The 21,154-nt window shown below is 40.4% G+C and overlaps 1 protein-coding gene across 1 annotated transcript in view; it reads right to left on the bottom strand.

The window, feature by feature from the left end:
• The window catches only part of LOC149837615 (hyperosmolality-gated Ca2+ permeable channel 2.3-like), a 214,014-nt gene that overhangs the window by 13,864 nt on the left and 178,996 nt on the right, over positions 1-21,154 (bottom strand). Inside the window, exons 8-9 of the mRNA XM_090006148.1 lie at positions 6,982-7,254; positions 6,431-6,664 (exon numbers count right to left, since the gene is read on the bottom strand). Of these exons, the coding sequence (XP_089862274.1) occupies positions 6,431-6,664; positions 6,982-7,254 (507 nt within the window). The remainder of the gene's footprint in view (positions 1-6,430; positions 6,665-6,981; positions 7,255-21,154) is intronic.

The raw sequence follows: 21,154 nt of genomic DNA, 5'->3' as shown, positions 1-21,154 counted from the left end.
GCTCCCGCTTCCTCAACTGGCAACCATGGGTTGTACCATAAGAGAGAGAAGGGTGCGTGAAGGGGAGTCGACTGCAGGCTGCCTCTTCCATCGGTCCTTCTTTCTCTTTTTCAACTTCTTTGTAACGCCCCAAAATTTCGATTTGTGATTTCGAAAACTTTATCGAAAAACCTTTCAAAGATTTAAAGTTTTAACTTTTAAAAATGACAGCGGAAGACATTTAGAAAGGAACACAAGTCAACAATTCTGGGTACGTTAGTTGAAAAACCATCATTTACATGCACAACAACTTAAAGGAATTTAAGAAATAAGGTAATAGATTAAAAATCTGCAGTTTATTATAAAATGAGTATTTTATTCCAAAGTTCAATAAATCTAAAGAAAACTCCAAAAAGACCCAGAGCCAAGCCGCCAGCAGAAAGAAGATGAATCGTGATCCATGTTGCACCACGCCATCGGCAGCCAATGAAGTCCTACTCCTCACCTGCCCATGAAATGGGTCAGTTTCATAACAAACCAGTAGGTGCACGAACAAATAAGTATAATGAAAATAAAACAGGATATTCATGAGATAAGCAGTTATGATATTTAAGCAATTAAAGCAGTTGTAGTCTATTCTAACAAATGTAATAAGTGCAAAGAGTGGTTAGTTGAAGCAGTGTAAGTCTCAGTCATCTACATCTATTCATAAACATATTATTTAAATTCTGATATTAACTGGCCTGTGGGTACGCACAGACGCGAAACGTAGAAACAACCGAGACCGATCCGGGGGTTTATTATGTCAGGTCTTTTCATTAACCCGGATGGCTGACTGAGTCTGCTCCTAAGGGGACGGTCAGTGACCAAGAGAGTAAATCCCCAAAGGCATTCGTGGCCCATGGATGCATCCAACTTCTGCAGAAGTGCCTGGGAGTTACCACCTAAGATAATTTATGGTAATCCCAATTCCCCTAACTCCGATGACTGAGGAAAACCGGGTCTTTTGCCCGTGGGGTAGTTGTTAACAACCTGTCCATCGGAGTCTTTGTACCATCCATCCTCTCCCTTGATGAACCGTGAATATCGGATGGGTACGACGGGGGTTTCTTAACCGCCGCCCCATCCTACATGCTCTGGTCCATTAGACCCACTCGAGCATCTTGCCTGTGAAGGCGAATGGTCACCTTTTTATGTGATCTCAACATTTTGCTAATTGCACTCATCGAGGTTGCTACAACCTCATCATCCCACCATCGTAACCCACATGGGACGTACTTGTCCAAAAGTACGACCGTACCTTCCTAGAGGTACAACTACGATGAGAGGGCAACATAATTCTTTTGGTTCCTACATGACATGTTTTGCTTTTCTGAGCAATTGGCCTGTGGAGGCCGATATTACCATATCAAAATCAGTAAAGTATAGATTTCACACTTCAATACCCTTCATGATCTTACATAAAATTCATACCGTACCTGCCTTAAGGTTTGGTTATAATAGCAATTGCAGTGGTTTTGAGTCTCTTCACAAAGTCTATCTTAAGTATGCAGTTTCAAAGGAATAAGCATGCATAATAGACAATTATGAGTTAAGTAATTGTACACGTAAACAGGCATGCCAAGTAAACTACTTGATTCTTTCTAGAATGAGTCTACCCAAAGAATTTACATTATGCAATTTCAAAAGAATCACAAAGAGTAAAACATGAATCAACAAATACTTCTTCAGATACGCAAATATGCAAAATAATTATTCTATCTTAGAAGTCTTATTTTATTTTGTTCATACACACTATTCGTGCGACTTTCCCCTACCTCGGGATGTCGTGCAGCTGCGTGCGTCTACGCGTGTAGATGATACGAGGCTCGGGCCGCGGAGCCAGAGCGAGGGGTCCGATGCGAGGTCTGCAACAGTGCTACGTTAATTATCATGCGAAAAAAACAAATAGAAGGAACAATCCTGCCTACATGAAAAGAGAGAGGCAGCAGGGGTGTGCCCCTGCTGGCCGAAATCAGAAAAACGACAAGGGGCGAGCCCTTGCCTGCAAACAGCCGCGGGGTGACAGGGCTGAGCCCTCTGTCGAAAATAATACCGAGGCGGCAGGGGGGTCAGCCCCTGCCAAAAAAAATCAAGTGGCAGGGCTGAGCCCCTGCCAGCAACAGCCAAGTGGCAGGGGCTGAGCCCCTGCCTGCAATAATGAGAGTGGCAGGGGCTGAGCCCCTGCCTGCGAAAATGAAAGTGGCAGGGGCTCAGCCCCTACCGGCAACAATGAAAGTGGCAGGGGCTGAGCCCCTGCCAGAACCGATCAAGTGGCAGGGGCTGAGCCCCTGCCAGCAACAACCAAGTGGCAGGGGCTCAGCCCCTGCCGGCAACAATGAAAGTGGCAGGGGCTGAGCCCCTGCCTGCAATAATGAAAGTGGCAGGGGCTGAGCCCCTGCCTGCGAAAATGAAAGTGGCAGGGGCTCAGCCCCTGCCAGCAACAATGAAAGTGGCAGGGCCAAGGCCCCTGCCAGGTAGAGTCAACGAATGGCAGGGGCCTCAGCCCCTGCCAGACCGAGTCACGGCAACCCCAAAGATGACGACAGGCAAACAGGTGCCGCAGGAGGTGACTGGACCCCCGCCGGCCCATCGACAGCCCCACAATAAAAAAAAAGGGGAGAAGAAAGGTGACAGGGGCCTGAGGGCTCCCTGTCGACCCTCCGAAGGGCACAGGGGACGTGGGAGAGCGCGGCAGGGGCCGTGCGCCGCCTGTCGGCCTCCCGGCGAGGTGACTGAGAGGGGGGGTGAGGAAGAGAAGAGGGAGGAGAAGAGAAGAGGGAGGAGAAAATGGAAGAACGGCGTACCTGGGGGTGGTTGCCGGCGTCGGCGGCGGGCGCAGCAGGGAAGGAGACCGGCGCGGGGGAGGAAGCTCGAGAGGGGAGGTGTGCCTCCCCTCGCCCTCCAGCAATGCTCATAAAGAGCTCGGGGGTGATGAAAGGGGAAACCTCGCTGGGTTTCCCCAATCAACCCGAAAACGAAGGGGAAGAAGAGGGGGGGGGGGTGCGGCGCTCGGGATCCTGCGTCGGGTTACTTAAAACCCTAAAATAAAAAGGGGCCCGGGTCGGGTCCGGACCCGACCCGGCCTGGGTCCAAACAGATTTTTTTTTTTAAATGGGGTTTTACATTCTTACTCTTTCTTTCTTCTGAAATAGCAAAGGTACAGGAGTCTCTCTCGATTAATCTGATTGTTAAGGGGGGTTGCATGGATAAAGTCAAATCTGAGTTAGGAGGAAAGAAATTAATAGGAATTCAGGTCTGTTCTGGAAAGTCGACCTGAATAAGGGGTTCGATAGCTTGAAAAAAAATTAATAAAACCCTTATTCTTGCTCCAGTTTAAGCATGAACAGGGTAGGGGCATGAGTGGTTAACAATCTGTTGAAAACCCTTTTAAAATCCTTCGTTGTGATTTACTTATATTAGAAATAAATGTATTGGTTGACCTTCATGTTTTGTGAATCGAGTTCATGCCAGGTTATGATGGAAACTGTGACTGTCTTGGATCAGATTTTAATAGATTTACAGTGCAACCTGCGTTTCCTTTTCTAAATTTTATTAGATTTACAGGGCAGCCTGTGTTTCCTTTTCTAAATTTTTGTCAGATTTACAGTGCAGCTTGCGTTTTCTTTTCTAAATCGAATCAGTCTTTTTGTTTTAACTGGTGTTTGATTTGAACAAATAATAATAATAAATATTGTTCACATGAGTTCAGTTATGTATCAAGCATGGGTGATTTTTTAGATTTATACTTGAATCTAATATGTTGGGTAGCCACTTGAATTCAAGATTCACATGAATCTAATGTTCATGTGAATCAGATCATTAATGTGAATCTGATATTTAACAAAGGTAAAATCTTTGTTAGCATAAACATGATTTTAAATTGTTGATTTGCTTGAGCATTAATTAAATTTGTTGTTTGTGAGTTGGAACATGCATATATTTTTCTGCATGTGGACCACACGCAAACCTGTGATTTTTTTTCTGTGTTTGTGTGGACAGGAACCACACACAAATCTGTATTTATTTTTTGTGAGTGTCACAAGAAAACCTATGTAAATCTAGATTCTCTTGTGTGTGTCGGGTGTTATTTGGATTAAGTTCCGAACTAGTTTAAGCCTTTAAGGGCTCGGGTTGGACTGAACCTCTGAACAGTTGGGAGGTTTCAGGTCAGCCCAAACCGAAAATTTGTTTGGATTGATCTCCAACAAGAAAAGTAAATTCTTGGGTTGAAACTAAGAATTGATCTTGTGGATTCAAGACAGATTCTTGTATCAGCCAGTATATATATATATATATATATGTGTGTGTGTGTGTTAGACAGGGTACATGTATATATATTTATCAGCCATATGCATTGATCAAGATGTATATATATATACATACTAAATCATATTTTGAAAGGGGTTTTGAAAATATTGAAATCCTACTTATGTTGTCCCAAAAGTCCAATTTCTTTTGGAACTATAAAAAATTTGCCGGTCTTGGATAGTCAACTGAATCTGAACCGATTGAATGTTGCAAATCGGTTTGTTTTGGATATTTAATTAAATCTGATTCTAGAAGTAAGTTTGACATGTCATAAAATCTGAAGTCTTGCATGACATAAAATCTGATTTCTGGCATATAAAAGAAATTTGTTTGGATTTCAAATTGAAATCTGAATTTTCAGTTGCCTAAAACTCTGATTCCCATTTGAAAGTGTTAAAATTGATTTGTCTTGGACAATTAGTTAGATGTTGAATTGGAATGGTTATAAAAGTTTTGTATTTTCGGTTGGCATGGTACGTTCGTGGATTCAATGACGGTTTGAGGTATCGGGTGATGACTAGCCGACTGTCAACTTTCCATGATGTCATTGAAGCAACCACCACTCTGAGTGAAGAGTGAGAAAAGTCCAAGGAGGATCAAAGCAAGAGGGCTAGCAAAGGTGGGATTCGCAAGCAACATTTCTCGGGTGGAAAAGGACAACCATCGTTTAAGAAGCAGAAGCAACAAGGAGGGAACTGCCCACAGCAGAAATCAAACCAGCAGTTTCAGAAGTGCAACTGTTTCTACAACGAACAGTCATGCCATCGCAACACTGGCGCCTGCCACTACTACAGAAAAATGGGTTATTACTCCCGGGATTGTCGCAAGAAAGCAGCGGATCTGCACAGACAGACAGCTGGAGGGAGACAGCAGCAACAATAGCAGCAGCTGCAGCAACAGACAGCTTAGAAGAAGGTGTCAAGACACGTTTATGCTACCACGGCGGAACAATTGAAAAAGGGCAACCTAGTGCAAGGTACGGTGTTAGTCAGGGTCAAGTTGCACTTGTTCTTTTGTACTGTGGTGTTAGTTGTTACATATTCTTTTATATCCATATATTTTGCTAAACAATTGTGTGTGAGCATTGAACCCTTGAAGCATATGCCAGATGTATATAATCATATTGGTCATAATTCCATTTGTGTAAGTTATGTACCAAATATGGAAATAGTGTTGGATGGACAAAGTCTACCTGCCGACCTGCTAAGGGCCAAGAAGAGTACACTCAAACAATTAAAAATAAATGATTTATTTAATAATAAATCTACACAAAATGGATAAGAAATAAGGGACAAGAAATCCCCTATTTATACGCACTATAAGGAGTAGAGGTGACCACTAATAGCCGTTGGGAGGCCCCAACAATTATAATGGTCTTTTGACCATTATACCCTTAATGAAAATAAAAAAGTACATATGTTGCCCTAAAATACATTCTATCAAAGACAAAAGACAAATAAATATGTATATATTTATATATACATACATTATATATATATAACCAATACATATTTTAACAGGGATAACCTGTGGAAGAAGAAAGACAAGGGGTTAAGATAAATAACTCGTGGAAGAAAGATGAATGAAGAAAAAGGAGAAGAGAAGAAAGAAGAAAAATGGAAACTTAGTGTTTTAAAAGGAAGATGGGTTGCTCCTCAGGTCCTCAAAGATCTATGCACCATACTAAACTTGGGATTAAGATTCAGAATCGTGAAGAAGAGAGTGAAAATGAGTGTGAGGAAAGGCTTTCTCACCAGCCGATTGTGAATAATTAGAAGACCTACAGCCTCTAGGTCATCAGATTCCATTTATAATAGGTTCTGGCCAACAGATCAGACATACCACCGGCACATTCAAAAATGACAAATTGCCATTACATACAGAAATAATGACCAGAATATAAAATAACTTCAGAACATAATTGATGACTGGCCCTACATGCATAACAAATTTACTTAGAACATAAATAATTGCTGACAATGACAAAAAGTATTGATGAGATGTCGAGATCCATTCATGAAACATAAAGAATATTCGAAACACATTGATAGAACAATCAGCAAATCAATTTTACATATAGAAGCAAGAAATTTCGAAGTACCTCAGCAGAATATGTAGTGAACATGGGTAGGAACCGTTTCCTACAGTACTCATTAAATATAAGTGTCAGCACAGGAAGTGGAATTATCAAACTGGAAGCAAGTGTAAGATCCTTCAGTGCAAATATTCCAATAGCGATTCCTTGCATCAATATCAAAGAAAATATCATAGAATTATGTACGATAGGCCAGAACTTGCCACTTGTCTCGAACTTCGGCACATACACATTTAGTAGCTGCAATTTATAAATTTCAGACATTAATATGTCCGTAAATGCATTAACAATATGATCATTGATTATTTAACTAGATTAAATTGACAAAGTAACAAAAGGAAAGCCAGAAAATGAAAACTTTCTTCCTGAAGGTGCATAACTTGAACTACTTGACAAAGCATACCATCACTTGCAAGTAATTAAACTGCACTATGTATGGAACAACATCAAATGCATTATAAAAGAAACAAATTCCATTGAATTACAAGGTATGAAATATATGCAACTAAATGTAGTTCACTTGGTAACAATTCTGAAAACCAGTCATAGAAGCTTACCTGATTACGGTAGATAATATACCCAAGACAATAGTAGCACAAAAGGAAGGGTAAAATTAATGGAGCCAAAAAGTAGGTAACTCCGAGAAGACCAAAGAAAAGGATCTTGGGAATATCGCTGTGGTAAGGGATGGATGGTGCATGGAAGTCATCATCAATAGTTTTGGAACAATGTCGTTTTATAAAATCACAAAGAAGAGGAACGATGCGGGTGAGCTCTAGAGAGAGACTGGTCCATCCAGATGTCACAACGTAGGATATAAAGAAGGATGCCTGAGTGCATATGAGCAAAAATAATTAAACAATGACATAAGGAGGAAATCTGTACAGTAACAATCAAATTAATGACCAACGATGCAAACAATTACATGAATAAAAACTCTTATTCATCATGCATATGTTACTATAAGCACAATAAGTGGAAGGTGCAGATATTATCATACAAATGACATCATATCATAAAACTAAAAATATAAAGGGTCTCTTTTGCAATGATTCAAACACAAATGGCAAGTGAACATTAATTATCAACTCAAATATAGCAATGAAGAATATCATAAAATTAGAAGGCAAGATTTCACAATACCAAGTCGGATAAATTTGCATTATGAACCTCCATTTCCAACTGCAGTTAGGAAAAGGTTCAAGCCTATGACTCGCATGTATTTCACACAGAATGGTGTCTCATGTCAACATGATAGGACACCTATATGGATATTGGTGTAATATCGCGTATTTTTACACTTAGTTAAATTTTGAGATTTCTGAAATTTGGCTAAGTGTTGTAGAAACACAGGAAAACCCTCGATATTAGGATTGTGATATTTGAGTCTGGGCTTGTCCCAGGTCTCGTCGACAAGGCCTAAACAAGCCAATTAAAAGGTGACAAAATTTTTTATTTTCAACCTTTAAATTCGAGCAAAAATTGGGTTAAATTCTGGCAAATTTCAGAGGCGAAATTCAAATTATATATCGTTAGATGTATCTCGAAATTCTGAGTTCAACAGTATTTTATTTTTTCGAATTCGAGCTACGGTTGGCCCGAAAATCTCTTTTTTTCAAAAAAGGATTGCCTCGACGGGCCGGGGCCGGATTTGGATCGGATTGGATCCAATGCATATGATCCAATATAATATGGATTTGGACTATGTCCAAGACCCATATTAATTAATAATCGATCCAGCCCAGGATCCAAATGAAAATTGGATATGAATTTGGATATTGGATCCAAATCTGGATCAAAAATCCATACCCAACAAAAATACAACTTTAAATTCAATATACAAATTTAAATTAAAGATATTTCGAGTTTAAAAAGACTCCCAAAGGGATAAGTACCTTCTATAAGCTTTTGGATATTTAATTATTAATAAATAAATAATTAATTATTAAATTAATATTAATTAATATTTAATTTCGAATTTCAGATGTAGTTAAATGGTGAGGACTCTAAAAAAGTCCATAATAGTTATGAGAATGGCATAAGAATAATGAAACTCTAATAGAGTTGAAAAAAAAGGAAAGAAGTAAAAAGGTCAACAAAGAGAGTTTTAAAAAAAAATAGAAAGATGAGTTGGAGATGGATTCCCATATGGGAAGTCCAATCTCCAACCCTCTTTAGAAAGTGCTGGAAAAGGAGGGGGGAGGGGGGGCATCACCCCCTAGATGCATATATATAAACTCAAAAAAAAAAAACTAGAAAGAGAGAAAAAGAGAATAGAAAAAGGAAAGAGAGGAGACCCTCTTCCTCTATGGAAATTCGAAGTTTTTTTGATCATTTTTCAAGCTTTGAATAAGGTACGGGTGTTCCCTTTTGATCCGAATGAGAAAAAGAGCCTAAATAAGCTTTAGGCAATGTTTTTTAAGGAAACCATGGATTTTATTTCAGTTTCTTGTGTTTTAATTCATGAAAATCGATGTAGGAATGTCTAGAATGTTAAAATGTGTCTCCTAAAAATCATTATTGTAAATATAAATATATATATTTATATACATAGAGATACATTTACATATAATATATTATATGTACATATATCTCTCTATATATAAATATATATTTATATAATTTTACCCGAAAAGGGTATTCTTGTAATTTCACTGTTTTGCACATATTCCATTTGGAATATGTTGTAAATTTTCTTTTTTATTTTCTTGTAATTCTTTTTACTTTTTGTTATTTATTAAAGTACATTGGGGGTCCCCCAATAGAGTCGTTGGGGGCTCCCAACGACTCCTTTGGGAAACCCCCCTTTGCACCTTTTGGCACTTGTATAAATAGGGGTGTTCCCCCTTGTAATTCCCAAGCTTGAGAGTCTCAAGCATTGGCTTCCATTTTATGAAATACATGCATTATTGCATTTTATTATTTATACGCTTTTTGCGTATTTTGTTCAAGTGTTGTGAGAGTGCTTTTGTGCACTTCTTTTATAAAGTTTTTATGCTTGTATGCGTATTGTCTCTTCGTAGACAATTTCACATGGTATCAGAGCTTGGTTGGTGATTGAAGATCGTGGGATTCTCCTTTTTTCGAGTGCCTCAAAAATCGTGCCTTCGGATCTTTAGAGATTGAAGTGGTGGTGTAATACTCACGATTTTTATCAGATAAATAAATTTAGATTTTTAAGTCATTAAGGTGATACACGAATATTTTATTGTTTTAATTGGTTATTCGTAATTGGATATCGAATATTTTGTTTGGATATTCAATATCAGATTCATAATATCATGTTTGGATTTTCGATATTACATTTGGATCTTAGATGTTGGATCACTAAATTTGATATTTAATAATGGATTTCGGTCAAATGGATTGGATCTCTGGTATTGGATCCTCATTATCAGGATCAAATTTGATATCGGATTCGGGATGAATGAAGAGAATCAACGAAGTGTAAATCAGATTCTTAATAAGAAGAATTTCTATATCAGACATATAGCATTTTAGAGGGATTTGAAGTAGCACTGGTGATGGTTGGATCCACATTTGGATATTGGACATCGAAGAGGTAAATAGCGTAGAATCCAATCAAAATTATGGGTGGATCCATACTAGCTTTGTCTGGATCCAAGTATCTTAATTCGGATCCATGGTGTGAAGAAAACTCTGGATTTCATAAAGGGTTGCATGCGCAAGATGGATCTTGGATCCATAGTAGTTTATGGGAGATCCATAACAACGTCATTGCACCCAGATAAAAATTTTTATTTGGGGTTACATTCAAAAAAATTAAAAATATAATACTTTAACCCCTAAGAAAGAGATTCGGATCCATGAACGGATCCGGATAAGTCAAGTAAGGATCCACAAAGGAATCACATATATATATGTATAATAGTATGTATATATATATAACTGTACAAAAAATATATATATATATATATAATATAAAATAAATTTAATGTGTGGATTCGTTGTTGGATCTATTTGGATCCGACCTTCGGATCCACTCTGCAAAACTGTTAAGGATCCATATCGTCTGAGACACACGGATCCAACACTCAGTTGGATCCCGGGTCTCGGATCCAGACCCGAACCGCACCCCACTATGTGTATTGGGGGCACTATACCTGCCCGATAAGATCTTGCTAGGGTTCTTTCAGAACCCTAGCGGGAATCGATAACGATGGAAGGGGAGGAGCGTAACCGCCGGGGGTCGCCTATCGTTAAAAGGGGATGGACACAGGTCTCAACCCTCGTCTTCTCGATCTCCCTCCCGAAGCCCTGCATAGCAGTGGAGCAGTCAAGATCGGCGGTTTTCTCTCTCTCTCTCTCTCTCTCTCTCTCTCTCTCTTTCTCTCTGTCTACCTGCGTGCAGCAACCTCGACCATCGCCGACGTCGGTCAATGCTGCCGGCGACCTTGCACGATAGCCGAACCTGCCTCTCCTCTCGTCTCCATGTTCCTCTCGATCGTGCTCGTTAGTGGAGCCATGAACGCCGGCGAAACCTCCCTCTTACAGCATCAACCACCATCACGCTGGAAAAAGGTAGGTCTTACTGCTATTTTTCCTTGTTTTGGGTATTGGGTGTGTTCGAGCAGTCGATGTGGGTTTGCCGAAATCCCAGACCTTCAATTTGGGGATTTCAGACTTCGATTAGTAGGGTTTTTACAGTTGCAGGATACCTTGTGTGAAGCTTACAGTATGCTCTCTGTCCAACTTTTCCTTCTCCCTTTTTGATTGATCTGGGATTCGGGTGTTCGTTGCTTATGTTGTTTACTTGGATGTAGGGAGGGCAAATCAGCTGAACTGGCCCATCTAGGACACAACCATACTATTCAGGTTTAGCCTGGGTATCCAAAATATAGACCCAATTAAGTTTTGCGTTGTTATTGGACGTAGCAGTTCTATTCCATTCCGAAAATAAATTGACCTTGCCGAGGGCTGTGGTAATGCAGCTACTTAATGTGTCAATTCTGAAAACTAAAAAAAAAATATATGTATGTTAGGGTTAGCTTGTGAAAAAGCTTACCAGACACTTATTGTGTCAGAAATGGCAGGGCAAAATACGAGGCACCTGGTAGGCATTTGTGAAATAGATTTTCTCATAGCTTTTATGCCTGGATACACAGAGAACCATATTGCCTCCCATGTTGACATGGGTACAGATCTGGGTGGTACCATGGAGAATTTTTTTTAAAGACAGCAACCAAATGGATACATGCACATAGGGTGCAAAGTGCAAATCAACTACTTATGTATATTAATATCATAGGATTGTCAATCACTAGTTCATACTTTTCAGGTGGCAATACAGGATTATATTTATGAGCTTTGAGATATGAACTTTATTCATAAATATTTCTTTACACTGCTCTTTTACATGTACACGTTCAGTTATGTTAACATGCTCTAGTTGAACAAAGTTTCCATGCATAACTCATACTGGTGTGTATCTCCATGTCCACGTGCCAGATGTTTTCTTCAATAACATGAAATTTTATGTTGCTGACCAACTTTTTGACAAGATCTGTGGAGATTGTTTTCCAAGTATGTTTCATGAGTTGTGTCTGCAAAGATACCCCACTTGCATTTACTGTCTATGGCATTTATTTAACGGATCTCTTGGATGTCATGAACTACTGATGGTATCTTTTACAAAAAAAAAGGGGGGTTGGGTGAGCTAATCCTACCTAGCAGAGCCTCTAGGGCTTCAGTTGCAACCAAATTTGAATGACGATTAGTCTTAATGATATTGGTGTTAACACCGCTTGTAATACGGTGGTTAAATCTCATTTAATTTCCTTTAGAATTATAGCAGTCGTTCTGTTCTGTTAACCCTGGTGGTCTTACACTGAAGTCAGGAATCTGTTTACAACTTGTAAAATGTTTTGCTATTATTTGATGTGCACTAGAAACCGTTGTATTCTATTTATTAATCTGGTTAGCAATTGACATTGTATCCAATTGGATGGTAGAAAGTAGAAGGTTGATAACAATAGTTACTTGCTCTAGAATGCATCAAAAAAAAAATTTGTGTCCAATCTTCATTTGTATCCATATTGTATTGCTGCAGAACACTCTCAGTTGGTATGCATGTTGCTGCACACATTACTGTGCACCCACATAAATATGTATACATTTACTGTTGTGACATTAGTGAAGAATGAACTCCGCCTTGGATATGTTCTGCTGCACCCACATAGAAAATTTAATGTGTGATTCCCATTGCTGTCATGACTATACATGTGCCCATACCCTACACATGGGAGCCGGACCCTTTCTCAGGAAATTGACCCCTAGTGCATCATGTCATACCTGGAAGACCAGAGAGTCGACCCTGGCATAACATGAGTCAGTCCTTGGTTGCCGTGTTCGGGCATTATACTTATAGCAAAAATCGAGTGATATTATACATCAGTGAAAAATTGTGTCTAGATCTTTACTGCCATTAAGAATTGTGATTCACTGTGAAAATGGCATATGAGCATTCTACTAGTAGTTGGAAATATATGATGCTACCTATTTGTGAAACACTATGTTTTATTTGTAACTTGATATACAAATGGTATGATGTGAAATTTGTTTATATATGAAATTATGGCTTGTAAGCTGCTGACATTCAAATCTGGAAATATCTGAGTTTGACTGTTTTCTGGAAGAGAGTTGTGAGACATATTAAAGAAATGTCAATGTTTGTTGCATGCAGTCAAGTTATGTGAATTGTTTTTCCTTGTCCACTGTGAAGTCAAAATGAATGATAGGGAGTTTGGGAATCTTGCCTAATTGGGCAATATGAATTGGGTATCTGATGCAGGTACTTTGGTTAATGAGCTTGCACTCAATGTTAATAACATTAGTGAGAAAATTCAAGGTTTATTTTTGTGAGCCTGACTGGTTTAAAGATATCAGGGCATTTGTGTCCGATTGGTTTAAAAGTACCGAAGCACTTTGGGTAATAACCATAATATTGATGAGAAACTTAAATTTAATTTCTATGGCCTGACTGGTTTAAAGGTACCGAGGCTTGTGTGCTTGACTGGTTTAAAGGCACCGGAGCACTCTGAGTGGGTTTAAGCAATCAATAGGGAGAAAAGATTTGGATAATTCATACACCTTGGTAAAATGACTAAGGTTGAGAATTCTACTGCTATGATAGTAGAAGGAAGTTGGGGAAAAACCCCATACTTCGGGAAAATAATTAAATGAAAAGATTAACTCACTCAGATTCGGGCTTACCTTGGAGAGGGTAGGTGGTACAAAACTCCGGGGACATGTTTCTTTGTTTCGAGCTAAAGTGACTCGTTGGTCCTCAGTGCTCGGAGTTGGGGGACCCGGACTACCAATATGTCCTAGGTGGTAGCTCTTTGCTCTTCTGCAGAAGTTAGGGATGCATCCTATTTTGGTTTTGGCCTTTGGGAGATTCTCTCGGTCACTGGCCGCTCCCTTGGGATTTTCAGTCACAGTTAGAATGTTCGGGTTAATAAAATAACCTTGAATAATATACCCTCGAACATTCTCTTCTGTGATGGTTGCCTTGGCCCGTGTGTACCCGCGGGATAAGAAAAGATAAACATCAACTAGAACAGTTAGGTATCACTGTGTGGAGTCATTAAAGAGACATTTGCATACTTTTTCATCATGCTTTATATTCGGTGCTTATGATGAAACAACATCCTAAACTGTGCATATATTAGTTAATTGAATTCATATTATTGATGTTATATAGATGTTATTCATGTTAGTGTAAGTTCTGCTTTAATTGCTTAATACCTTGCTTAATTGTTGTAGTTGCATAACATGTTTTTTGGTTATTTATAATTGTTGCATAACCCACTTCTCTACTTAGTTATATGTTTGTTATTGCTATTGCATCGACTTCTATATGTGCTTTTGTATTGGCTGAAAATCACCACGACACCCACATCACCTACTTGACACATGATATACCTGCAAGAAAAATTACAGTTTTTCCTACTTAGACGTGGTAGTCTAATTCCAATCAATTTACTATTTTTCAGGTGAAGAATAGGGTTTATGAGCGGCTGCGGGATGAGGCATCAGATCGAGATTTTTGGATTTATTGTTACAGTGATAGTTTGAGTTCTTCTTATAATTTTAACTCTGATGATTTTCATTGATAAATGGAATGAAATAAATGTGTTGGGTTTTCTCTCCACCGTAATGTCTCGAAATACTTAACCCTATATTATTTCTTGTTTCCGCTGGTTAAAAAAAAAAAAAAAATTTCCTCTTAAATTTGGGTTAAAATTTTGGGGCGTTACAGGTGGATCTTGCTTCTCAAATATTTTAGAAGGATCTTGTGCAAGCTAGAAGTTGAAACATTGTGTTGGTACACCCCTTTTCTCCTTCTCTTTACGCATTAATGGGTGAGAAAGAGTCTCACTTTGCTCTTGGCTTTAAGTTGAATGGGTCCAACTATCACATTTGGGCCGGGAACATGGAGGCTCACATAAAAGGAAAAGGATTGTGGGGTTATGTGCAAGGCACAATTCCGGGAACCGGAACCCAAAATAACCATAATGGACGAAAGTGAAATCAAGATTCTTGAGGGAGAAGAAAGGATCAAAGCTCTTGAAGAATACTCCAAGAAGCACGACGAATGGGAAATGAAGAACTTCAAGATTCTCTCTTGGTTCTTCGCATCCGTCGAAACAAAGATTAATGCCAACATTATCAAGTTCAAAAAAGCATCCGAAGCTTGGCATTATCTCGAGAAAATGTATACATCAAGAGATCTATCCCATAAATATTACCTTCAAAAGAAGGCTCTCTCCCTTACTCAAGGTGAAATGTCTATTAGGGAATATTTTGCCGACCTTTCCTCTATTTGGGATGAGCTTTCTATGCTTGAACCAAAATGGAGTGGAGAGACAATTGAACTCCATCACAAGCAACTTGAAGATCGGTTCTTCAATTTTTTGAATGGGTTGAGACCGGAATTTGAGCAAATAAGGTCATCACTTCTATCCGCATTTACTCCTCCCTCTCTTGAAGATGTTCTCACCAAATTGAGTGGTGAGGAGACTCGTATGAATTTATGTAAACAAGGATCAAATGTTCTTGTGGTTCCTTGTAATCATGAAGAAAACAATGAGGTCAATGCCGTATCAAGACCCGGAAATAATGTAAAGACCTATCGTCCTCCTCATTTCAAATTCCAAAATCAAGGAGGAGATGGTGGACAAAGAAGAAAGAGGGACTATAGCAAGACTATTTGTCACTTTTGTAAAGAACCGGGGCATATCAAGCCCGTATGTCCCAAATGGAAGAAGCTTCTAGCTATGGCCACCACCGGTGTACCACAAAAGGAAGAGGCATCATCAAGTGGGTCACTCTCGTTAAATCAAATAGTGGAAGCCCTTCATGTAAAACCCGCAAAAAAAAAAAAAATATCGGACCCAGGCCGGATCGGGTCCGGACCCGACCTGAGCCCATCGCCGTTAGGGTTTTAAAACCCGACAGAGGAGGTCTTCTCCTGTGCGTCGCGCCCCCTCCGTGCATTCGACCCGATAAGGGAAACCCATCGGGGTTTCCCCTTTTGTCGCCCCTCCCCGAGCTCTTTAAGAGCGTTGCGGGAGAGGAGGATCGATGCCGTGCCCCCCTTCTCGTTCCTTGCAGGCGACAACCTCGCCGGCAACCCCGACCGACGCCTCCTCCTTCCCTGCGCACGCCGCCGACCGCCAGCCACCTCGCCTCCTCTCCTTCCAGGTATGCAGCCTCCACCTTCTCCTCCTCCCCCTCCCATCTCTCTTTGTCACCTCGCCAGGACGCCGGCAGGCGGCGCATGGCCTCTGCCGCGCTCTCCCACCTCCCTCTTTGCCCATTGGAAACCCGACAGGGGGCCTACAGGGCCCCTGTCGTCCCCTTCTCTCTTGTGGGGGTTCGCCGGAGTGCCGGCAGGAGGGCCAATGGCCCCTGCGGCACCTCCTCACCCCTGTGGGTGATAGGGAAACCGACGGGAGGTCGGTTGCCCCCTGTCACCCCCGTCCCGAGCTCTCTCTGGCAGGGGTTAGCCCCCTGCCGCCTCTCAATCTCCGGTGGGCAGGGGCAATGCCCCTGCCATTTCCTGTTTTTCCGGCTGGCAGGGGCTCACCCCCTACCGCCTCTTGGCTTCTGGGAGGGCAGGGGATATTCCCCCCTGCTGCCTCTTGTTTCTCGGCACGCAGGGGGCTTGTCACCCCTGCGGCTCCGTGGTTTTGTCAGGCAGGGGTCGAGGCCCCTGCCATTTGTTGGTTCTGCAGGCAGGGGCCGAGGCCCTTGCTGTCCCTTGATTCGTCAGGCAGGGGCTGGGGCCCCTGCCACTCCCTATTTTTGTCAGGCAGGGGCCAAGGCCCCTGCCATATCATGTTCTTCAGGCAAGGGGGCCGAGGCCCCTGCCGTTCTCTGTTCTGCGGGGTAGGGGTCAATACCCCTGCCCTTCATTATTCTGTCTGGCAGGGGCCGAAACCCCTGCCATTCTGAGCTGGCATGGACCAGTGTCCCTGCCACTTGTTACCTTCGTGAGGCAGGGGCCGAGGCCCCTGTCAGCTGTTTTGTCAGGTAGGGGCCGATGCCCCTGCCATGCGTGACCTTGTTTGGCAGGGGCAGAGGCCCCTGCCCTTCGCTTCCTCGTCAGGCAGGGGCCGAAGCCCCTGCTATTTTATTGTTCTGTCGGAAGGAGCCGAGGGCCCCTGCCGCCTTGCTGTTTTCGGCAGTGGCTCGTCCCTGTCGCCTAAACCTACCCATGTCCTCATCGCACCATTAATTAGATTAGCTTAATTAAATGTTTCGCACTCTTGCAGATTTACGCAACAGGTCTCGATCGTACTCTGCGGCTCAACCCTCATTATCCTCACGCGTAGGCGTACGTAGTTGCACGACATCCCAAGGTAGGGTAAAGTCGCATAAGGGGCAATGAGATCTGATTAAGTTGAAATAATTAAAATGTCTATGCTAGTTGTACTTAGATTTATATTGCTTTTGCGTGGCTTATTATTCTTGTTTGCATGTTTACGAGTCGAGGTACGATTTTACTCTTCGAGTATTAAATTGCGTATTTGCTTATGTGTTGAAGGTGGTTTCGCACTTTTTGCAATACTTATGCCCTTAATTGCTTGCATATATACTTGCCTGTACGTTCCTATGGTTTGATGTACAATTTCATTCTTCGATTATTATTCTGCGTAGTTGTTTATGGATTTGAGGTGTGGTTTCGTACTTTTTGAAATACATAGGCACTTGTTTGCTTGTATACATTTCTGCCTGCATATTTTCTCTGAGTGAGGTACGAATTCGTGTCTCATGTATTACTTATGACCTTATGTGTTTGCCTATCTAAGTGATCAAGGTATGGTTTGGCACCTCGTGTGTTACTTATGCATTTTTTCCCCTCGATGTGCGGCATCGCAAGTCGAGAGTTGTTTGTTGACATGTTATAACTTACATATGCTCACACTCATGGTAAGTATGTACTTACATAAATGTAGTCTTGTGCCTATCCTGTTATCACTTGTTTTCAAAACACTAGAAGTTGCACTTGTGCGCTATAGTTCTTTTAAAGAGGATTTCTTTCTGCAAACCCAGGGCTCTTCAAAGTGCACAACTTTTACAAAGTTAAGTTTTAAGTCCTGTCGGATTTCGAAGTCACATATAGGCCCTCCCAGGTCCACACACTTGGGAGAAATATTTTATAACCCCGATTCGAGTTGCGACCCAATTCGAATAACCCCGATCAGGGGCATGAGCATATGAATGAGTGGGGTTCTATTGAAGGACTCATTCTTTATGTATCAATCTAGTGTCACATGTCGATACTAAGATAAATTTTGGATGTAAGATTGATAGTGTTGTGTCTTGTGTGAATGACTTAATGTGGCATTATGGCTTTTAAGGATGAATCGTGTCAAATGAGCACTCCTATATTCTTTGAATTGTTATGAAGTTGCGTGTTGGGTATTCCTTTTGAGAAGCCCATAGACCTCCCTGGTTCAGTATAGCCTACTTTTAGACATGCACAACATGTTAAGTACTTTGTTGATCGGACGAGAGATCCGAGATGACCTTGTATCACGAAATATGAAAAATGTTGAATTGAATTCAAGACTTATCTTGCCAGGATGTGTTGTATTAATCCTTTGGCAGATAATATCTGTTGGGGTTTCTTTTGTGGAACCATATCCCTTTCATCGTAGTCGTACTTATGACATGTACGACCGTACTTTTTGACAAGTACGTCTTCTTACGTTGCGATGATTGGATGAGTAGGTTGTGGCAACCTCGATGAGTGCAAATAACAAAATGTTGTGATCACCTAAATAAGTGATGTTTTCGCCTTCACCGGCAAGATACTCGAGTGGGTCGAAAGACCAGAGTATGTAGAATGAGTTTTCAGTTAACTACCCCTGATGTACTCATTCGAATCGCTGACTCCTGTCAGGAGAGAGGACATGAAGGTACAAAACTTCGATGGACAGACCATTAATGGCAGTTACGAGCAAAAGACTCGGCTTCCCCAGTCATCGGAGTTAGGGGAATGAGACTACCATAATTATCCTAGGTGGTAGCTCTCCATGTTTGGGATGCATCCATTGTTTATGCTGCTTTGGGGATTTCTCTCTTGGTCACCGACCGTCCCCTTAGGTGCGGACTCAGTCAGCTATCCGGGTTATCATAAAATACATAAGCATAATAAACCCCCGGATCAGTCTAGGCTGTTTCTAGAGTCGTGCCTTGTGCATACCCGCTTGGCCAGTTAATATCGAAACATAATTTAAATCCGATCACACAATGTGTTCAGTTATGCACGTATGAAAGTTATAGGGTACAACAGGTTCAATACTTATGGAATTGTGTGTGTGGTTAATGAAGCATTGTATTTTGCTAGTTAACTTTCTTGTGCAGTGCTTTGCTTGTAATAGTTAGCCTACTTGTGCCAGTAAAATGCTTGTAATAATTTTAACATTGTGTTCATGATAGTTGCTCTGTGAATCTGTTGAAATTAAATTGTTATATAATTGCCTGTCTACTTGACATATTAAATTATTCTGCTTAATTATGTTCAATATTGTCATGTCTGTACACCTACCAGTTTTTAGTGAAACTGACCCATTTTATGGGCAGGTTTTGGATAGGTAATATAGTCTACGATGGCACGATGGCGTGATGAGATCAAGATAGAGCTTTTTCCCTGACGTTTCGCTCCTGAGGACATGCTGGTAAATTTGGTATGAAGGGTATTCCAAAATTTCTCTTTTTATTAAACCTTGAGTTACTAAAGCTGTTTTAGTAAACTTCTTTTCGGTTTCAACAAACAAATTCTCCATCATTGAAATTGCATTTCAAAACCATTTGATTTCAATAGTTGTGCCGGATTTGACAAAGGAAAGTTTACACTGTAATGCGCTCAAGGTCCATTGACTTGTGGTTTTAAAAATATTATTTTCCGCTGAAGTATTATTTAAACTCTGATAATTGTATGATTTCAAAGCTTTCTAAACTATTCTAAAAGTTACAAGTCCTGGATTTTTGGGGCGTTACACTTCAACCTCTTCTCAAGGGAGCTACATCCGGTGCCGCCGCGTCTACTTCTTCCATTTCAGGTAAAGTCTCTTGGCTTTTGGACTCAGGTGCATCTTTTCATATGTCCCCAAATATGTTTTCACTTTCCGATTATTCAAAAAATGTTTCTCCATCCTTTGTTTCCACTGCGGATGGAACCTCTCTTGAAATTAAAGAAATAGGTAATTTTGAAACTCAAGATTTTTCCATTCCAAAAATTATATTTATACCTAAACTTAACCTAAACCTTCTCTCTGTTTCTCAACTCTCGGACCATGGATGCGATATTAAATTTTCATGTGACAAATGTTTAATACAGGATCGCCGGTCCGGGAAATTGATTGGGGAAGGCTTTAGAAAATGAGACTTATACTATATGGAATCTCTTCAAGTTCCAAAATCTTTTTGTAATGTTGCCCGGAACAAAGATATAAACATGTGGCACAAGAGACTTGGTCATCCTAATATCACCAAGTTATTTTATTTACATTTTGCAAAGGATCTATGTAAAAATTCATTTTCCTGTAATGATTGTATTCTCGGAAAAATGCAAAGTTTACCTTTTGAGTAAAGAACTATGTTCTCATCTAAAACCTTCGAAATTGTTCATTCCGATGTTTGGGGACCCACACCTGTTGTTTCAAAAAGAGGCTTTTCTTACTATGTTATTTTTGTGGATGATTTCTCCAGGTATTCATGGATCTATTTCCTTAAGTACAAACATGAAGTTTTTACATGTTTTAAAAACTTTCACTCAATGATCAAGAATCAATTCAACGGTAATATAAAGATTTTTAGAAGTGATTCTGGAGGAGAATATCTCTTCAATCAATTTAAAATATATCTTGAGGATCACGGAAATATTTCACCAAAGGTCTTGTCCTAAAACCCCTCAACAGAATGGGTTGGCCGAAAGAAAACATAGGCACATCATTGAGACCACTAGGACCCTGCTTATTTCTCAAAACATTCCTAAGAATTTTTGGGCTGAAGCAGCTCTCGCTTCTGTTTATCTGATAAATCGCTTACCATCTAGGATATTAGGAAAAATATCCCCTTTTGAGATTTTATATAAGCTTGAACCTGATTATAATAGGTTACGTGTTTTTTAGTATAAATGTTTTATACTTACGGATAAAAATGACAAGCTCTCTCCCAAAGCTATCCCCTGTGCCT

This window comes from Nuphar pumila, chromosome 5 (assembly GCF_984573655.1).
Source record: "Nuphar pumila chromosome 5, dmNupPumi1.hap1.1, whole genome shotgun sequence".
NCBI lineage: Eukaryota > Viridiplantae > Streptophyta > Magnoliopsida > Nymphaeales > Nymphaeaceae > Nuphar > Nuphar pumila.
This window is presented reverse-complemented; position numbering and strand designations above follow the sequence as displayed.